This window comes from Lepidochelys kempii, chromosome 3 (assembly GCF_965140265.1).
Source record: "Lepidochelys kempii isolate rLepKem1 chromosome 3, rLepKem1.hap2, whole genome shotgun sequence".
NCBI lineage: Eukaryota > Metazoa > Chordata > Testudines > Cheloniidae > Lepidochelys > Lepidochelys kempii.
The window spans coordinates 104,629,099-104,645,744 of record NC_133258.1 but is presented as its reverse complement, the minus strand read 5'-3'; the positions used below and the strand labels follow the sequence as shown (position 1 = coordinate 104,645,744).

The window sequence follows — 16,646 nt, the reverse complement described above, 5'->3', positions numbered from 1 at the left end:
TCTCAGCCAACCTGACTCAGGGGAAAATTCCTTCCTGACCCTAAATACGGTGATCAGTTAGACCCTGAGCAGGTGGGCAGCCAGACACCTAGGAAAGAATTATCTGGAGTAACTCAGAGCCCTCCCCATCTAGTGTCCCATTACAGTCCCTGACTCCTAAAGTACATTACAAACTCTAACTGGCAGCGTATGTCCATGACCCTAAAGAGCATCAGAAACATTGTATTAGAATGTAGTGAGAGACTCAAACTGTCTATATGCATACATTTACAGAACATGTGCTGTATTGTAAAGAGAAAATATAAACTGAAAAGCTTGTGAGCTTTTTTCCCCATCCTATGCTGATTTCATGATGCAGGATGTCTCCTCAGAGGCAGGTATAATTCACTTATCTCCAGCCTGCATAACTGTTTGCAGGCAGTCTTGGAAAATATGGCAAGGCCTGATTCCCAAGGCAGTGAGATCATTCATCATCTCCTTTCATTTCTATGTTAGGGTTTAACGCTGCCTTCCACAGTCATTTGTGGTAACTTATTAAGCTCCTGATTTTTGTGTGCACAAAAAACACAAGTTATCTTGGCATTTTCAGTCCTGTACGGTGGCTACTGTAGTTTCCACACATAAGTCCTTGGCTCAGAGACAGGGAAGTATGCTTCAAGATCTGATGACTGTCAAAACTTAAGGTTTTAGTACTTTTTTGTACAAGAAAATTAATGGTAAGCAAATTTCATGCTTCAGGGCATTAAACTGATCAAAAGTAAGTTCAGGAAAGAATTCCCCCTCCCACTATGCACTAGTATTGCACAACTGTCCAAGTCATTTATGGGGACTATTTTGCTTTCCTCTGAAGCATCACATATAGGGTAATGCAGAAGGCAGGCTCCTGGATTTGAACAGCTAATGGCCTAATCTATTATGATAAATCCAACGGAGTAACACTATTAGTTCAGATTAAATAATTCTTTTCTCAAGAGCTCAGGACAATAACCAGAGAAGTGCAAAACTGGTCGATTTACTGGTTTCATGTAAAAGGTCAAACTAAGGAGACAAATCATTGGAGTCTTTTGCCCTAAACATTTAAGGTCTGAGGTAATTTTAAGGCTCAAAAGAAAAGATAGTAACAGATTATTCTTCAGGTAGTTTGTTTTTAAAGTGTGCTTTGACATTGAAAAAATCACTCTGAAAATGGCATAGAGGGGTACAAAGTGCCTTGTTCTTCAATGATTTACTCTGTTTAAGAACAGAAAAACAGGAGTTTGCCTGGAACTGGTAAGTATCCGAGTGTGTGTGTGTTTGCTTGCTGAGGAAGTATCCGAGCGTGTGTTTGCTGGGAGGGCAGTGTGAGAGCCTGAGTGAGTGTCTGATTGGCTGCTAGCCTGCAGGGGGCGGGCATTAGGGTGTCCCTTTGTTTGTGTCAGGGAAGCCTGGCTGTTTAAAAATAGCCAGAGCTTCGCGAACCAGCTGAGTGGCGGGGGACAGCAGAGCAGCTCACAGCAGGAGTTTGCCTGGGAGTTCGCCTGGAGTGAGCCCAGTGAGGCTTACGTCTTGCAAACTGCTCTGAGGAAGCTCATAGTAGGAAGGTGATATGGAAGGGGGGGGTTCAGCTATTGTGACCTGCACTGGATGTGCCATGTTTGTCTTTCTTCCACAGGACAGAAGCGACTTTGTCTGTACAAAGTGCAAGCTGGTCTCCATATTGGAAGAGAAGATTGAAGGTCTGGAGCAACAGATAACAACCCTGCGTTGCATACGAGAAACTGAGGATTTTCTGGACAAAACTCAGGATATGCTTCTAGGGGCACAAAGCTCTAAAGATATAGAGCAGGTTGCACAGAGGAGCCAAGAGGCCAGTGAAGAAGCGTGGCAACATGTGACCTCCAGAAGAGGTAAGCGGAATGTCCGGGTTCCAGTAACACAGACACAGGTAACTAACCGCTTTCATGTTCTCTCCACAGGTACCGTTGCGGAGAGTGGACTAGATGATATGTCTGGGGCGAGAAAGCAGAAGGAGACTCCGCTGGTTGGAAGGCATGAGATGCGATGTCCTGAGGTTGGGGGTTCCACGACCACCACTCCCAAGAGGAGAAGGCGGGTGGTGGTGGTCGGGGACTCTCTCCTCCGGGGGACTGAGTCATCTATCTCCCGTCCTGACTGGGAAAACTGAGAAGTCTGCTGCTTGCCAGGGGCTAGGATTCGCGATGTGACGGAGAGACTGCCGAGACTCATCAAGCCCTCGGATCGCTACCCCTTCCTGCTTCTCCACGTGGGCACCAATGATACTGCCAAGAATGACCTTGAGCAGATCACTGCGGACTACGTGGCTCTGGGAAGAAGGATAAAGGAGTTGGAGACGCAAGTGGTGTTCTCGTCCATCCTTCCCGTGGAAGGAAAAGGCCTGGGTAGGGACCGTCAAATCGTCGAAGTCAACGAATGGCTACGCAGGTGGTGTCGGAGAGAAGGCTTTGGATTCTTTGACCATGGGATGGTGTTCCATGAAGGAGGAGTGCTGGGCAGAGACGGGCTCCATCTTACGAAGAGAGGGAAGAGCATCTTTGCCAGCAGGCTGGCTAACCTAGTGAGGAGGGCTTTAAACTAGGTTCACCGGGGGAAGGAGACCAAAGCCCTGAGGTAAGTGGGAAAGCGGGATACCGGGAGGAAGCACAGGCAGGAATGTCTGTGAGGGGAGGGCTCCTGCCTCATACTGGGAATGAGGGGCGATCAGCAGGTTATCTCAAGTGCTTATATACAAATGCACAAAGCCTTGGAAACAAGCAGGGAGAACTGGAGGTCCTGGTGATGTCAAGGAACTATGACGTGATTGGAATAACAGAGACTTGGTGGGATAACTCACATGACTGGAGTACTGTCATGGATGGTTATAAACTGTTCAGGAAGGACAGGCAGGGCAGAAAAGGTGGGGGAGTAGCACTGTATGTAAGGGAGCAGTATGACTGCTCAGAGCTCTGGTACGAAACTGTAGAAAAACCTGAGTGTCTCTGGATTAAGTTTAGAAGTGTGTGCAACAAGAGTGATGTAGTGGTGCGAGTCTGCTATAGACCACCGGACCAGGGGGATGAGGTAGATGAGGCTTTCTTCCGGCAGCTCACGGAAGCTACTAGATCGCATGCCCTGATTCTCATGGGTGACTTTAATTTTCCTGATATCTGCTGGGAGAGCAATACAGCAGTGCATAGACAATCCAGGAAGTTTTTGGAAAGCGTAGGGGACAATTTCCTGGCGCAAGTGCTAGAGGAGCCAACTAGGGGGGGCGCTTTTCTTGACCTGCTGCTCACAAACCGGGTAGAATTAGTGGGGGAAGCAAAAGTGGATGGGAATCTGGGAGGCAGTGACCATGAGTTGGTTGAGTTCAGGATCCTGACGCAGGGAAGAAAGGTAAGCAGCAGGATACAGACCCTGGACTTCAGGAAAGCAGACTTCGACTCCCTCAGGGAACGGATGGCCAGGATCCCCTGGGGGGACTAACATGAAGGGGAAAGGAGTCCAGGAGAGCTGGCTGTATTTCAAGGAATCCCTGTTGAGGTTACAGGGACAAACCATCACGATGAGTCAAAAGAATAGTAAATATGGCAGGCAACCAGCTTGGCTTAATGGTGAAATCCTAGCGGATCTTAAACATAAAAAAGAAGCTTACAAGAAGTGGAAGGTTGGACATATGACCAGGGAAGAGTATAAAAATATTGCTCGGGCATGTAGGAATGATATCAGGAGGGCCAAATCGCACCTGGAGCTGCAGCTAGCAAGAGATGTCAAGAGTAACAAGAAGGGTTTCTTCAGGTATGTTGGCAACAAGAAGAAAGCCAAGGAAAGTGTGGGCCCCTTACTGAATGAGGGAGGCAACCTAGTGACAGAGGATGTGGAAAAAGCTAATGTACTCAATGCTTTTTTTGCCTCTGTCTTCACTAACAAGGTCAGCTCCCAGACTGCTGCGCTGGGCATCACAAAATGGGGAAGAGATGGCCAGCCCTCTGTGGAGATAGAGGTGGTTAGGGACTATTTAGAAAAGCTGGACGTGCACAAGTCCATGGGGCCGGACGAGTTGCATCCGAGAGTGCTGAAGGAATTGGCGGCTGTGATTGCAGAGCCATTGGCCATTATCTTTGAAAACTCGTGGCGAACGGGGGAAGTCCCGGATGACTGGAAAAAGGCTAATGTAGTGCCAATCTTTAAAAAAGGGGAAGAAGGAGGATCCTGGAAACTACAGGCCAGTCAGCCTCACCTCAGTCCCTGGAAAAATCATGGAGCAGGTCCTCAAAGAATCAATCCTGAAGCACTTGCATGAGAGGAAAGTGATCAGGAACAGCCAGCATAGATTCACCAAGGTCATGCCTGACTAATCTAATCGCCTTCTATGATGAGATTACTGGTTCTGTGGATGAAGGGAAAGCAGTGGATGTATTGTTTCTTGACTTTAGCAAAGCTTTTGACACGGTCTCTCACAGTATTCTTGTCAGCAAGTTAAGGAAGTATGGGCTGGATGAATGCACTATAAGGTGGGTAGAAAGCTGGCTAGATTGTCGGGCTCAACGGGTAGTGATCAATGGCTCCATGTCTAGTTGGCAGCCGGTGTCAAGCGGAGTGCCCCAAGGGTCGGTCCTGGGGCCGGTTTTGTTCAATATCTTCATAAATGATCTGGAGGATGGTGTAGATTGCACTCTCAGCTTATTTGCGGATGATACTAAACTGGGAGGAGTGGTAGATACGCTGGAGGGGAGGGATAGGATACAGAAGGACCTAGACAAATTGGAGGATTGGGCCAAAAGAAATCTGATGAGGTTCAATAAGGATAAGTGCAGGACGGAAGAATCCAATGCACCGCTACAGACTAGGGACCGAATGGCTAGGCAGCAGTTCTGCGGAAAAGGACCTAGGGGTGACAGTGGATGAGAAGCTGGATATGAGTCAGCAGTGTGCCCTTGTTGCCAAGAAGGCCAATGGCATTTTGGGATGTATAAGTAGGGGCATAGCGAGCAGATTGAGGGACGTGATCGTTCCCCTCTATTCGACATTGGTGAGGCCTCATCTGGAGTACTGTGTCCAATTTTGGGCCCCACACTACAAGAAGGATGTGGATAAATTGGAGAGAGTCCAGCGAAGGGCAACAAAAATGATTAGGGGTCTGGAACACATGACTTATGAGGAGAGGCTGAGGGAGCTGGGATTGTTTAGTCTGCAGAAGAGAAGAATGAGGGGGGATTTGATAGCTGCTTTCAACTACCTGAAAGGGGGTTCCAAAGAGGATGGCTCTAGACTGTTCTCAATGGTAGCAGATGACAGAACGAGGAATAATGGTCTCAAGTTGCAGTGGGGGAGGTTTAGATTGGATATTAGGAAAAACTGTTTCACTAAGAGGGTGGTGAAACACTGGAATGCGTTACCTAGGGAGGTGGTAGAATCTCCTTCCTTAGAGGTTTTTAAGGTCAGGCTTGACAAAGCCCTGGCTGGGATGATTTAACTGGGAATTGGTCCTGCTTCGAGCAGGGAGTTGGACTAGATGACCTTCTGGGGTCCCTTCCAACCCTGATATTCTATGATTCTATGATTCTATAAAAATGGGTTTTACTAACTGCCAGCTCCAACATCACATATTCAATCTGAACTGAAGATCAAACTGTGCACTTTCTATCTTACCACATCACCATGAGATACATCTTGTCCTCTGTTGGATTGCACAGGTGAACTTAGGGCAGAATGCAGGCCTGTAATTTGAATGTAGCTAAGAATTCTGTTAAGTGCGTCAGAATACAATCTAATGTACTCATTCAGAAGTAAAAAGTAGTAAACACTTTTGTCCCTTACATAGGCAAGCACGATTCTCAGTGCACATAAGGTACTGATCTGTTGAGCAGGAAGGTGACACTTTTACAGAAATTTTTCAGCACAGAACTGCACTTTAAGGTCTAGGTGATTTTAGTATCATATATACACACACAAGTATTGTCTGCAAACTGAAACACAGACACACAAAAGAGGCCAAACCACCACATCTGAGTTCCTCTCCGCAGGAGAATCTTCTTCTGACAACAAGATAAATGGCCTGGCAGCTGTGTACATTCTCCAGAGCTCCTGCTTGTTTAGTCTCATGATTAATGGTGAGTGCTATACTTAGTCTAATTTATCTCTTGTAAGCCTTTTCATGTTGTTCAGAACCTGAAGTAAAGATTATGTGCAGATGCACCCAGACAATAAAATGATGCCATATTGAACAGGACTATAGTTTACTTTCAAAGTGAGTCCCTAAGAGACTCATTCCTTAGGGATGCAGCATCTCAGTTTACCATGGCTTTAAGTTCCCATTGCACATTCACTGGCAGCCCACAAACAAGTTATAACAGTGCCGTAAAACAGCCACAGTAGAAATGTGAGAGAACAGTGACATGCAGTTGTTAGGTGAATTTGACTACCTTAGAGAGACATAATAAAGGGCAGACAGATGGGACACTGATAGAGAGGAGGGAATTTGGGGCCCAAAATGTTCCTATCCCCTATGAAGACATTTATGAGCAAGGTAAGAGACAGTGCCCTTGACCATGTGGTCACCCTAAATCTTCATAGTGAGCACCTCTCTGTTTCCCCCTGACACACCAGGAAAGCAAAGCTAACTCAACTGGAAATGTGCATGCAGGGGAAGGTCAGAGCATCACAAGACAGGGCTTCTGCCCAGCTTGCTAAGGATTTGCTGCCACTCCCACAGACTCTTTTAGGCAGGTGTATTGTCCAAACCACAAACAAACAAAACAGTTCCTCCACTCACCCATCACAATTTAGGCTCTCACTACCTCCCCTCTCAGGGGACTCTAGCAGCTCTGCTACTCCTTCAGCTTCCTTACAAAACTTACCAACCCACACACAACCAATCCTCCCTCACAGGTGCTCACGCTCTCTGACCTTTTATAGAACCAGGCGCTCTCTTTAAAACCAAATTTGGGTCAGCTGACCAACCACAGGGTGCACTGACCGTACACTCTCTTAAAGGGCTAGTGCCACACAGTGCCACAGAGCATTGGCTAACTTCCTCAAAGATGACAAAGCGGATGGGGCAACTGATGAGCAGGGTCCATGGGGCACTTGGGGAGGTAGAGGGTGGGTGTTCTCTTGGAGGCTTGGGCTCCACACACCTGCAGGGATTGATCTAACACAAACCCTTTTATGGAGACACTGCGGAACCCAGTATGTGTAGAGTCCACATGAACTGAACAACCAAGAGTTTCCTACACTTTCCAAAACAGAATTGGAAGCTTTTCCTGCTTACCCTATGGATCCTCCTTGGATGTCAAAATGCATGACAGCCATCCGATATTTCATTATTGAACAAAATGAAGATTGGTCTGTGAAGAGTGGACACATTTGATGTTAATCCCACACCATATAATGCTCCAGTAAGTTTGACCAGAATTAGGAAAAGGTCCCAAATCAGTTGGTCACCCCCTCAGACCAGCTGGTTTATTAGTCACAAATTAAAGTTAAAAGGGATTCCCAAAAATATAACTCTCAAAATAAAAATAAGTTATTCTTCAGTTAGTCAACCAGTAGATACTGGAAATTACAATTGCCTGCCCATGGCTTCTCGTCAGAGTATTAGAAGAAGCCAATTTGGATCACAAGTTAGTGGTCTACATTCAGGCAATTCCTTGTTTATCATACTACAAACATCATCCCCTAACTGGCTAAGTTAGAACTAAGGCCTGTTATGAGACCTTACCACCAACATACCACCTTACCACCAACATACCACCAACTCACTAGCCAGCCATTAGTTTTGAGACTGACTTCCCTTAAGGATGGACTTTCAATTTCAGCTATGGATGTCCCATTTGTTTGATATTTTATTTTAAATGTAAGCCAGTCTCAAAATGTTATTTCAACACAGTTCTTTGAGTGTGTGATATCTTTTAATGCTACTTTAAGTAGGGAAAATGTTACATACTCTTCTGTTTGTGAAAATTAAGATATTGAATTATAGGCATACACAAAGAATCAAATTTACCTTTGGACTATCTTGAGATTTTGCTTAGCAAATATAAATCAAGGATTTATTTTTTACAGCTAAGATGTAAAACCTTATAAACAAAGCTAAGGCTGATAAATGTAAGCTCTTAACTACAACGCAAGTTATAGTTACCTATAAAGGAAAGCACAGTAAAAGTTATTGCACTGACTGAATTGTTCACACTATAAAGTGTTCACGTTATAGAATAATATCAAGAGTGTCATACAGACATGTAATTTTCATTAATGTACAGAACTGTGGTATTTTTAACACTTGTTTTCCTCAGAAAAGTTAAAAATTTAGGAGTCTGAGTAATAACACTTGTACAATACCAATGTGCTGAGAGGTAGTATCTAGCTTGATATGCTATTATTTTTCAAGAACTACAACTAGTTCTCCATTAGCACAAAATGGCTGGTAAAGACTTGAGTTCAAGAATAAACGATCGTATTGGACTTAAGCAAAGAGGATATAATGTTAGGGCATTTGTTCAGCCAAAAGCTGAGAGGTTTGTTCCCTCATGGACAACCAAAATAGATTAGAAATTTCTCTTTAGTTATTTTTTTAATTATAAATGCAAACTCATCCTTTACTCCTGGGGGAATTCTGCATCACTGTGCATGCCCAGAATTCATGTCCTCCGCAGATTTCTTTGCTTTCCCACAGAAAAATTACTTTCTTACAGGGGAAGCAAAGGGAAGCCACAAGAGCGGTTATGCGCCACTCCCCAGCAGTGCTGGCATGTTGTTTTGGGCGTCTGCATCAGCTGGTAGAGAGGTAAATCACTCTAGAGAGAGGGAGGAAGGCTGGGGACGTCCTGGCCACCATCCTGGAGGCGGGGAGATAGGACTTCCTCTTCCCCTGCAAGGAGCAGCCTGGGCCAGGGCCATGTCAGACCCACCCCAGAAACCTCCACCAGCAGCAAGAAGCTCTGCCCCTATCCACCTCCCCCTCATTTCCTGCCCCCATCACTCCTCAGCCATGTGGGGAGGGATCCCTGTACAGGGAGCTGCTCCCCCATCTGCCCAACCCCCATTCATCTTGACACCCCATACCCATAACCCCCTGCTGAGCCACACACCCCTGCAACCAGAACCCCCCACCAAACCCCCTGCACCCTAACCCCCACCTCACCGACCCTCACCCACTGCATCTGGAGCCCCCTGCACCTAGACCCCCTGCTGAACCCCATCTCCCCTTGCATCTAGACACCCATCCCTGCACCCAGACCATCCCCGCTCAGCCCCCTACATTTGAACCCCCATCCCACGCATTTGGAGTCCCCCTGCACCCAGACCCCACTGCCAAGTCCCACTCCCCTGCATCTGAACCCCCACTGCTGCACCCAGACCACGCCATACTGAGCCGCCTGCACTCAAATCCTCACCCTGATGAGCCCCAGGTCCCCGCACCAGCCTGCTGATCCCCACCACACCCAGACCCCCCTGCCAAGCCCCATCCCCCGACACCCAGCTCTCCCTGCTGAGCCCAACCACCTTCATCGGGACCCCCCTGCAGAGTCCAATTGCCCCTGCACCCGGAGCCCCCTGCATCCAGATCCCCCCTGCATCCAGACCCCACTGAGCCACCCGCACCCAGATTGCCCCACACAGAACCCTCTCACCCCATAGCTGGATCCCCCGCACACTAAGTCCCTCCATACTTGGATCCTGATGGGCTGAGCCTGCCTGCCCACACCAGTGCACCTGGCGCAAAGGGGCAGGGCCCTGGGGTTTTTCTGAGGCAGACCCAGCACTTGCACCATGTCAGGGTCGGGTGCAGCCTCACCTCCAAGGCCCTGTCCCGGGGGGGACTGCAGGGTGATCTCCCACCTCTGTGCAGCCAGTGGCCTGTGCTCCTCCCTGCCATGCTGGCGCCTCCACATTTACTTATTGATAAAAAACATTTGCAGAATCTTTAAATATATTTTAAATATGTATGCCCAATTTTGGTTTTGGTGCAAACCTTTTTGTGTATGCAGAATTCCCTCAGGAGTAGGAATCCTTTAGCCTCTGAAATAAAAGGCTCTGATTCTGCAAACATTTATGCACATGCTTAACTTTACTACCAGAGTAGTCCGATTCAAATCTGCTTGTTGGACTCCCTGGCTTGGCAGGCTGAACCCTTTGTGTGCCTGTTCCCCACCAGGCAGCAAAGAAAAGAAAAGAAAGAAAAAAAACTCCCTGGCTTTGCAGGGCTGCCAAAAGGAAAAATGTGTCCTTTTAAAATCCTGAGGTCTGTGCCTCTGGTTCAAAATGATCCCACCACTCTGTCACCAGGTCAAGTCTCATTCCCCACTCTGGCACTTTGAGTGCAGAAGGTGGGGGCCCGCAAGGACTATAAAAATTAATACAGGCCATTCCAGGCTTGTATTAAACTCCCAAGGTTACAGCTTCTCTCTGACCTTGGATGGGTAGATGCTGCCACCAGTCAAATGCAGAACCCCTTTGAGAGCCCAGGAAGGCGCACTTGGGAATTCCTTCCTGTGGAAGCCCTTTCACCCCTCCTCCAGGGAAGAGCTGAGAAAGAAAAAAAAGGAAAATCAGCTGTTGCCACCAGCTAATTAAACAACATCTGCACAAACCTCTTAAGACACAAAAATCCAATTCTGTTATTTAAAAAAGTAAATTTTATTAATTGAAAAAAAGAAGAAAATATATCTGGGAATTTAGGCTTTTGCTAGATTTAAAAAAAAAAAACCCTACAAGGATTAAGCATCAAGAATAGCTCTCTTGAGGTCCAGCTTAAAGGTTACAAGCAAAACAAAAGCGCTTGGGGTTAGCACAGAGGAATCCACAAGCCATAAAGAAATAAAACGGATAAACCTAATTGCATCTTCCTAGACATTTCCTGATTTACTTACATTTCTGGGGTTTTAGATGAGTCGTTTCTAGGTATGATACCGATGATTTTTCATACCTGACCCAAGCTTCTCACAGCATAATTTTGCCCTGTCCCCGAGAACAGACAGACAGACAGACAAAAGGGGAGTCTTGTTTCAATTTTAAAAAGTTCTAGTCTGGATTTGTGCTGGAAATGGCCCAACTTGATTAACATACACATTGTAAGGAGAGTGATCACTTTAGATAAGCTATTACCAGCAGGAGAGTGGGGTGGGAGGAGGTATTGTTTCATGGTCTCTGTGTATATAATGTCTTCTGCAGTTTCCACAGTATGCATCCGATGAAGTGAGCTGTAGCTCACGAAAGCTTATGCTCAAATAAATTGGTTAGTCTCTAAGGTGCCACAAGTACTCCTTTTCTTTTTGCGAATACAGACTAACACGGCTGTTACTCTGAAACTAGTCTTCCCATTGGCTCTTTTGGCCAGGTGCCCACTCACTTCCCTTTACCTATGCATAGCAGTGAGACTTTTTAACCCTTTACAGGTAGAGCAATTAGAAAACAGCTACCAAGAGGGATTTTATAGCTACTGGATGGCTGGATGTCCATAAAAGGGAGCTCCCTCCCCACTTCTTTTATCACACTCCATCATCAATTTCTCCTCCTAACAGAGACAACACACATAAATCTGAAAACTGGCTAACTCCTCAGGCCAAAAAGGGCAACATTATTTTCAGCTTTCTGGTTACATGCTAAATACACCCATCATGACCCAGGGATAAAGGCTGGTGAGAAGGGGGTAAAAGAAGGTGTATTAATGATTTTTTAATTCAATATCAATATGGTGTATGTGGTCTGTGCAATTTATTCCTAAACTATAGGTTAAGGGAAGGTGGAGAGGAAAGCTTTCTGGGTTGATCAGAATATGGGCATATATAAAGACTATTTTTGCAACAAGGATATGCTCCTGCCTGGAACCTGAGTAATTATGCTTCTCTACTTAATGAAATTTTTAAGTGTTTTTTTTTTCTTTCAAATATTGTAAGACCAAAGCTATTAATTTTAGGGAAATGATTTATTTAAATAAATGCTAAACCGATAATGCTAATAAATTTAAAGTATGTATTACTTGGTGAGTTTAACCACATGCATGTTCTCCCTAGCACAAGTGTTTCTAAAGCACAGAGTCACTGCAGTTGTGTATACTATAATTCTATTATTCCATAAAGCAGACAGAAGAGGGCACTCTGACAGAGGGATAAGCAGCTGCTTTTGTTGAGAGACAAAGCACACCAACACTGCAATCCTTTCCTCCCAAAAGGTGTGAGGGTGGGAAATTTACTTTCACACATGAAAGTAGTCCTGCTAATTACCATGTCTGAGAGTCTGTCTATACTTAAAATAATGCAGTGGTGCAGCTGCAGGGCTTCAGTGAAGACACTATCTATACTAACAGAAGCATAGGTACTACACTTCTTCATGAGGCAGTAGCTAGGTCAACAGGAGAATTCTCCCATCTACCCTGGCGGGGTCAGGTTGGGTTCAAAGCATCACTCAGAGGTGTGGATTTTTCACACCTCTAAGTTACGTAGCTATACCAACCTAATTTCCTAGTCCTCGCTTACAGACAGCCCCCCAACCTAAAGCAACTCACCAGCAACCACACACCACACAACAAAAACACTAAGCCTGGAACCTATCCTTGCAACAAAGCCCGATGCCAACTCTGTCCACATATTTATTCAAGTGACACCATCATAGGACCTAATCACATTAGCCACGCCATCAGGGGCTTATTCACCTGCACATCTACCAATGTGATATATGCCATCATGTGCCACCAATGCCCCTCTGCCATATACATTGGCCAAACCGGACAGTCTCTACGCAAAAGAAAAATGCACACAAATCTGACCTCAGGAATCACAACATTCAAAAACAGGTAGGAGAACACTTCAATCTCTGTGGCCACTCAGTAAAAGATTTAAGGGTGGCAATTTTGCAACAGAAAATCTTCAAACACAGACTCCAACGAGGAACTGCTGAGCTTGAATTAATATGCAAACTAGATACCATTAACTTGGGTTTGAATAGAGACTGGGAGTGGCTGGGTCTTACACATATTGAATCTATTTCCTTAAGTTAAGTATCCTCACACCTTCTTGTCAACTGTCTAAATGGTCCATCTTGATTATCACTACAAAAGTTCTTTTTCTCCTGCTGAGAATAGCTCATCTTAACTACAGGTTTCAGAGGAACAGCCGTGTTAGTCTGTATTCGCAAAAAGAAAAGGAGTACTTGTGGCACCTTAGAGACTAACCAATTTATTTGAGCATGAGCTGTAGCTCACGAAAGCTCATGCTCAAATAAATTGGTTAGTCTCTAAGGTGCCACAAGTACTCCTTTTCATCTTAACTAATTAGCCTCTCACAGTTTGTATGGTAACCTCCAACTTATTTCTATGTATATCTTACTATATGTTCTATTCTATGCATCCAATGAAGTGAACTGTAGCTCACGAAAGCTTATGCTCTAATAAATTTGTTAGCCCTGATCTACACTAGGAGTTGAGGTCTAATTTAGCAGCGTTAAATTGATTTAACCCTGCACCCATCCACACGATGAAACCCTTTTTTCCAATTTAAAGGGCTCTTAAAATCGATTTCTTTACTCCATCCCCGACAAGGGGATTAGCGCTGAAATCAGCCTTGCCAGGTCGAATTTGGGGTACTGTGGATGCAATTAGATGGTATTGGCCTCTGGGAGCTATCCCAGAATGATCCATTGTGACTGCTCTGGACAGCACTCTCAACTCAGATGCATTGGCCAGGTAGACAGGAAAAGGCCTGCGAACTTTTGAATTTCATTTCCTGTTTGGCCAGCTGCAGGTGACCATGCAGAGCTCATCAGCAGAGGTGACCATGGTGGAGTCCCAGAATCGCAAAAGAGCTCCAGCATGGACCGAACGGGAGGTACGGGATCTGATCACTGTATGTGGAGAGGAATCCGTGCTATCAGAACTCCATTCCAGTTTTCGAAATGCCAAAACATTTGTCGAAATCTCCCAGGGCATGAAGGACAGAGGCCATAACAGGGATCCGAAGCAGTGCCGTGTGAAACTTAAGGAGCTGAGGCAAGCCTACCAGAAAACCAGAGAGGCGAACGGCCGCTCCGGGTCAGAGCCCCAAACATGCCGCTTCTATGATGAGCTGCATGCCATTTTAGGGGATTCAGCCACCACTACCCCAACGGTGTTGTTTGACTCCTTCAATGGCGATGGAGGCAACACGGAAGCAGGTTTTGAGGACAAGGAAGCTAGCTCACAGCAAGCAAGCGGAGAAACCGGTTTTCCCGACAGCCAAGAACTGTTTCTCACCCTGGACCTGGAGTCACCCAAGGCTGCCTCCCACCCACCCAAGGCTGCCTCCCGGACCCACCAGGCGGAGAAGGGACCTCTGGTGAGTATACCTTTTAAAATAGTATACATGATTTAAAAGCAAGTGTGTTTAATGATTAATTTGCCCTGGCATTCACAGCCAGTACAGCTACTGGAAAAGTCTGTTAACGTGCCTGGGGATGGAGCAGAAATCCTCCAGGGACATCTCCATCAAGCTCTCCTGGATGCACTCCCAAAGCCTTTGCAAAAGGTTTCTGGGAAGGGCAGCCTTATCCCGTCCACCATGGTAGGACACTTTACCACTCCAGGCCAGTAGCACGTACTCGGGAATCATTGCAGAACAAAGCATTGCAGTGTATGTTTGCTGGTGTTCAAACAACATCCGTTCTTTATCTCTCTGTGTTATCCTCAGGAGAGTGATATCATTCATAGTCACCTGGTTGAAATATGGTGCTTTTCTTAAGGGGACATTCAGAGGTGCCCGTTCCTGCTGGGCTGTTTGCCTGTGCCTGAACAGAAATGTTCCCCACTGTTAGCCACGGGGAGGGGGAAGGGAGGAGGGGTTAGCCACGTGGTGGGGGAAGGCAAAATGTGACCTTGGAACGAAAGCACATGTGCTATGTATGTAATGTTAATAGCAAGGTTTACAGTGAAAGAATGTACCCATTGTTCTATAAAATGTGACTTTTTCAATACCACTGTCCCTTTTTTTTTCTCCACCAGCTGCATGTGTTTCACAGGATCTTCTCCTTCCCAGAGGCTAGCGAGGATTAGAAGGTGAAAAAAACGCACTTGCGATGAAATGTTCTCTGAGCTCATGCTGTCCTCCCACACTGACAGAGCACAGAGGAATGCATGGAGGCAGACAATGTCAGAGTGCAGGAAAGCACAAAATGACCGGGAGGAGAGGTGGCGGGCTGAAGAGAGGGCTGAAGCTGAAAGGTGGCGGCAGCGTGATGAGAGGAGGCAGGATTCAATGCTGAGGCTGCTAGAGGATCGAACTAATATGCTCCAGCATATGGTTGAGCAGCAGGAAAGCCAGCAGGAGCACAGACTGCTACCACAGCCCCTGTGTAACCAACTGCCCTCCTCCCCAAGTTCCATAGCCTCCCCATAGCCTCCCTGACGCCCAAGAATGTGGTGGGGGGCCTCCGGCCACCCGGCCACTCCACCCCAGAGGATTGTCCAAGCAACAGAAGGCTGGCATTAAATAAGTTTTAAACTTTTAAACTTTTAAAGTGCTGTGTGGCCTTGTCCTTCCCTCCTCCACCACCCCTCCCAGTGCTTCCCTCCTCCACCACCCATCCCGGCTACCCTGGCAGTTATCCCCCTATTTCTGTGATGAATTAATAAAGCATTTATGAATGTGAAGCAACAATGACTTTATTGCCTCTGCAAGCGGTGATCGAAGGGAGGAGGGGAGGGTGGTTAGCTTACAGGGAAGTAGAGTGAACCAAGGGGTGGGGGGTTTCATGAAGGAGAAACAAACAGAACTATCACACCGTAGCCTGGCCAGTCATGAAACTGGTTTTCAAAGCTTCTCTGATGCGTACCGCGCCCTCCTGTGCTCTTCTAACCGCCCTGGTGTCTGGCTGTGCGTAACCAGCAGCCAGGCGATTTGCCTCAACCTCCCACCCTGCCATAAACGTCTCCCCCTTACTCTCACAGATATTATGGAGCCACAGCAAGCAGTAATAACAGTGGGAATATTGGTTTCGCTGAGGTCTAAGCGAGTCAGTAAACTGCGCCAGCGCGCCTTTAAACGTCCAAATGCACATTCTACCACCATTCTGCACTTGCTCAGCCTATAGTTGAACAGCTCCTGACTACTGTCCAGGCTGCCTGTGTACGGCTTCATGAGCCATGGCATAAAGGGGTAGGCTGGGTCCCCAAGGATAACTATAGGCATTTCAACATCCCCAATGGTTATTTTCTTATCTGGGAACAAAGTCCCTTCCTGCAGCTTTTGAAAGAGACCAGAGTTCCTGAAGATGCAAGCGTCATGTACCTTTCCCAGCCATCCCACGTTGATGTTGGTGAAATGTCCCTTGTGATCCACCAGTGCTTGCAGCACTATTGAAAAGTACCCCTTGCGGTTTATGTACTCTCTGGCTTGGTGCTCTGGTGCCAAGATAGGGATATGGGATCCGTCTATGGCCCCACCACAGTTAGGGAATCCCATTGCAGCAAAGCCATCCACTATGACCTGCACATTTCCCAGGGTCACTACCCTTGATATTAGCAGATCTTTGATTGTGTTGGCTACTTGCATCACAGCAGCCCCCACAGTAGATTTGCCCACTCCAAATTGATTCCCAACTGACCAGTAGCTGTCTGGCGTTGCAAGCTTCCATAGGGCTGTTGCCACTTGCTTGTGAACTGTGAGGGCTGCTCTCAT

General features: G+C 46.5%; 1 protein-coding gene across 1 annotated transcript; it reads left to right on the top strand.

The window, feature by feature from the left end:
- The first annotated feature begins 1,464 nt into the window (after positions 1-1,464).
- Positions 1,465-15,611, top strand: LOC140909051 (uncharacterized). The gene is made up of 5 exons (XM_073337427.1): positions 1,465-1,886; positions 6,024-6,110; positions 8,694-8,785; positions 13,734-14,309; positions 14,972-15,611. The coding sequence occupies exons 1-5, from the start codon at positions 1,586-1,588 to the stop codon at positions 15,020-15,022; spliced, it is 1,107 nt and encodes a 368-aa protein (XP_073193528.1). The 5' UTR covers positions 1,465-1,585; the 3' UTR covers positions 15,023-15,611.
- Positions 15,612-16,646: the final 1,035 nt, after the last annotated feature.

Excerpts from the sequence above, each read along its gene's own strand:
- LOC140909051 (XM_073337427.1), top strand. The coding sequence starts at position 1,586 with ATGGAAGGGGGGGGTTCAGCTATTGTGACCTGCACTGGATGTGCCATG. Across the intron at positions 1,887-6,023 it reads ACATGTGACCTCCAGAAGAG|GAGAATCTTCTTCTGACAAC; the intron begins GTAAGCGGAATG and ends TCCTCTCCGCAG. Across the intron at positions 8,786-13,733 it reads CTGCATCAGCTGGTAGAGAG|CTGCAGGTGACCATGCAGAG; the intron begins GTAAATCACTCT and ends CTGTTTGGCCAG.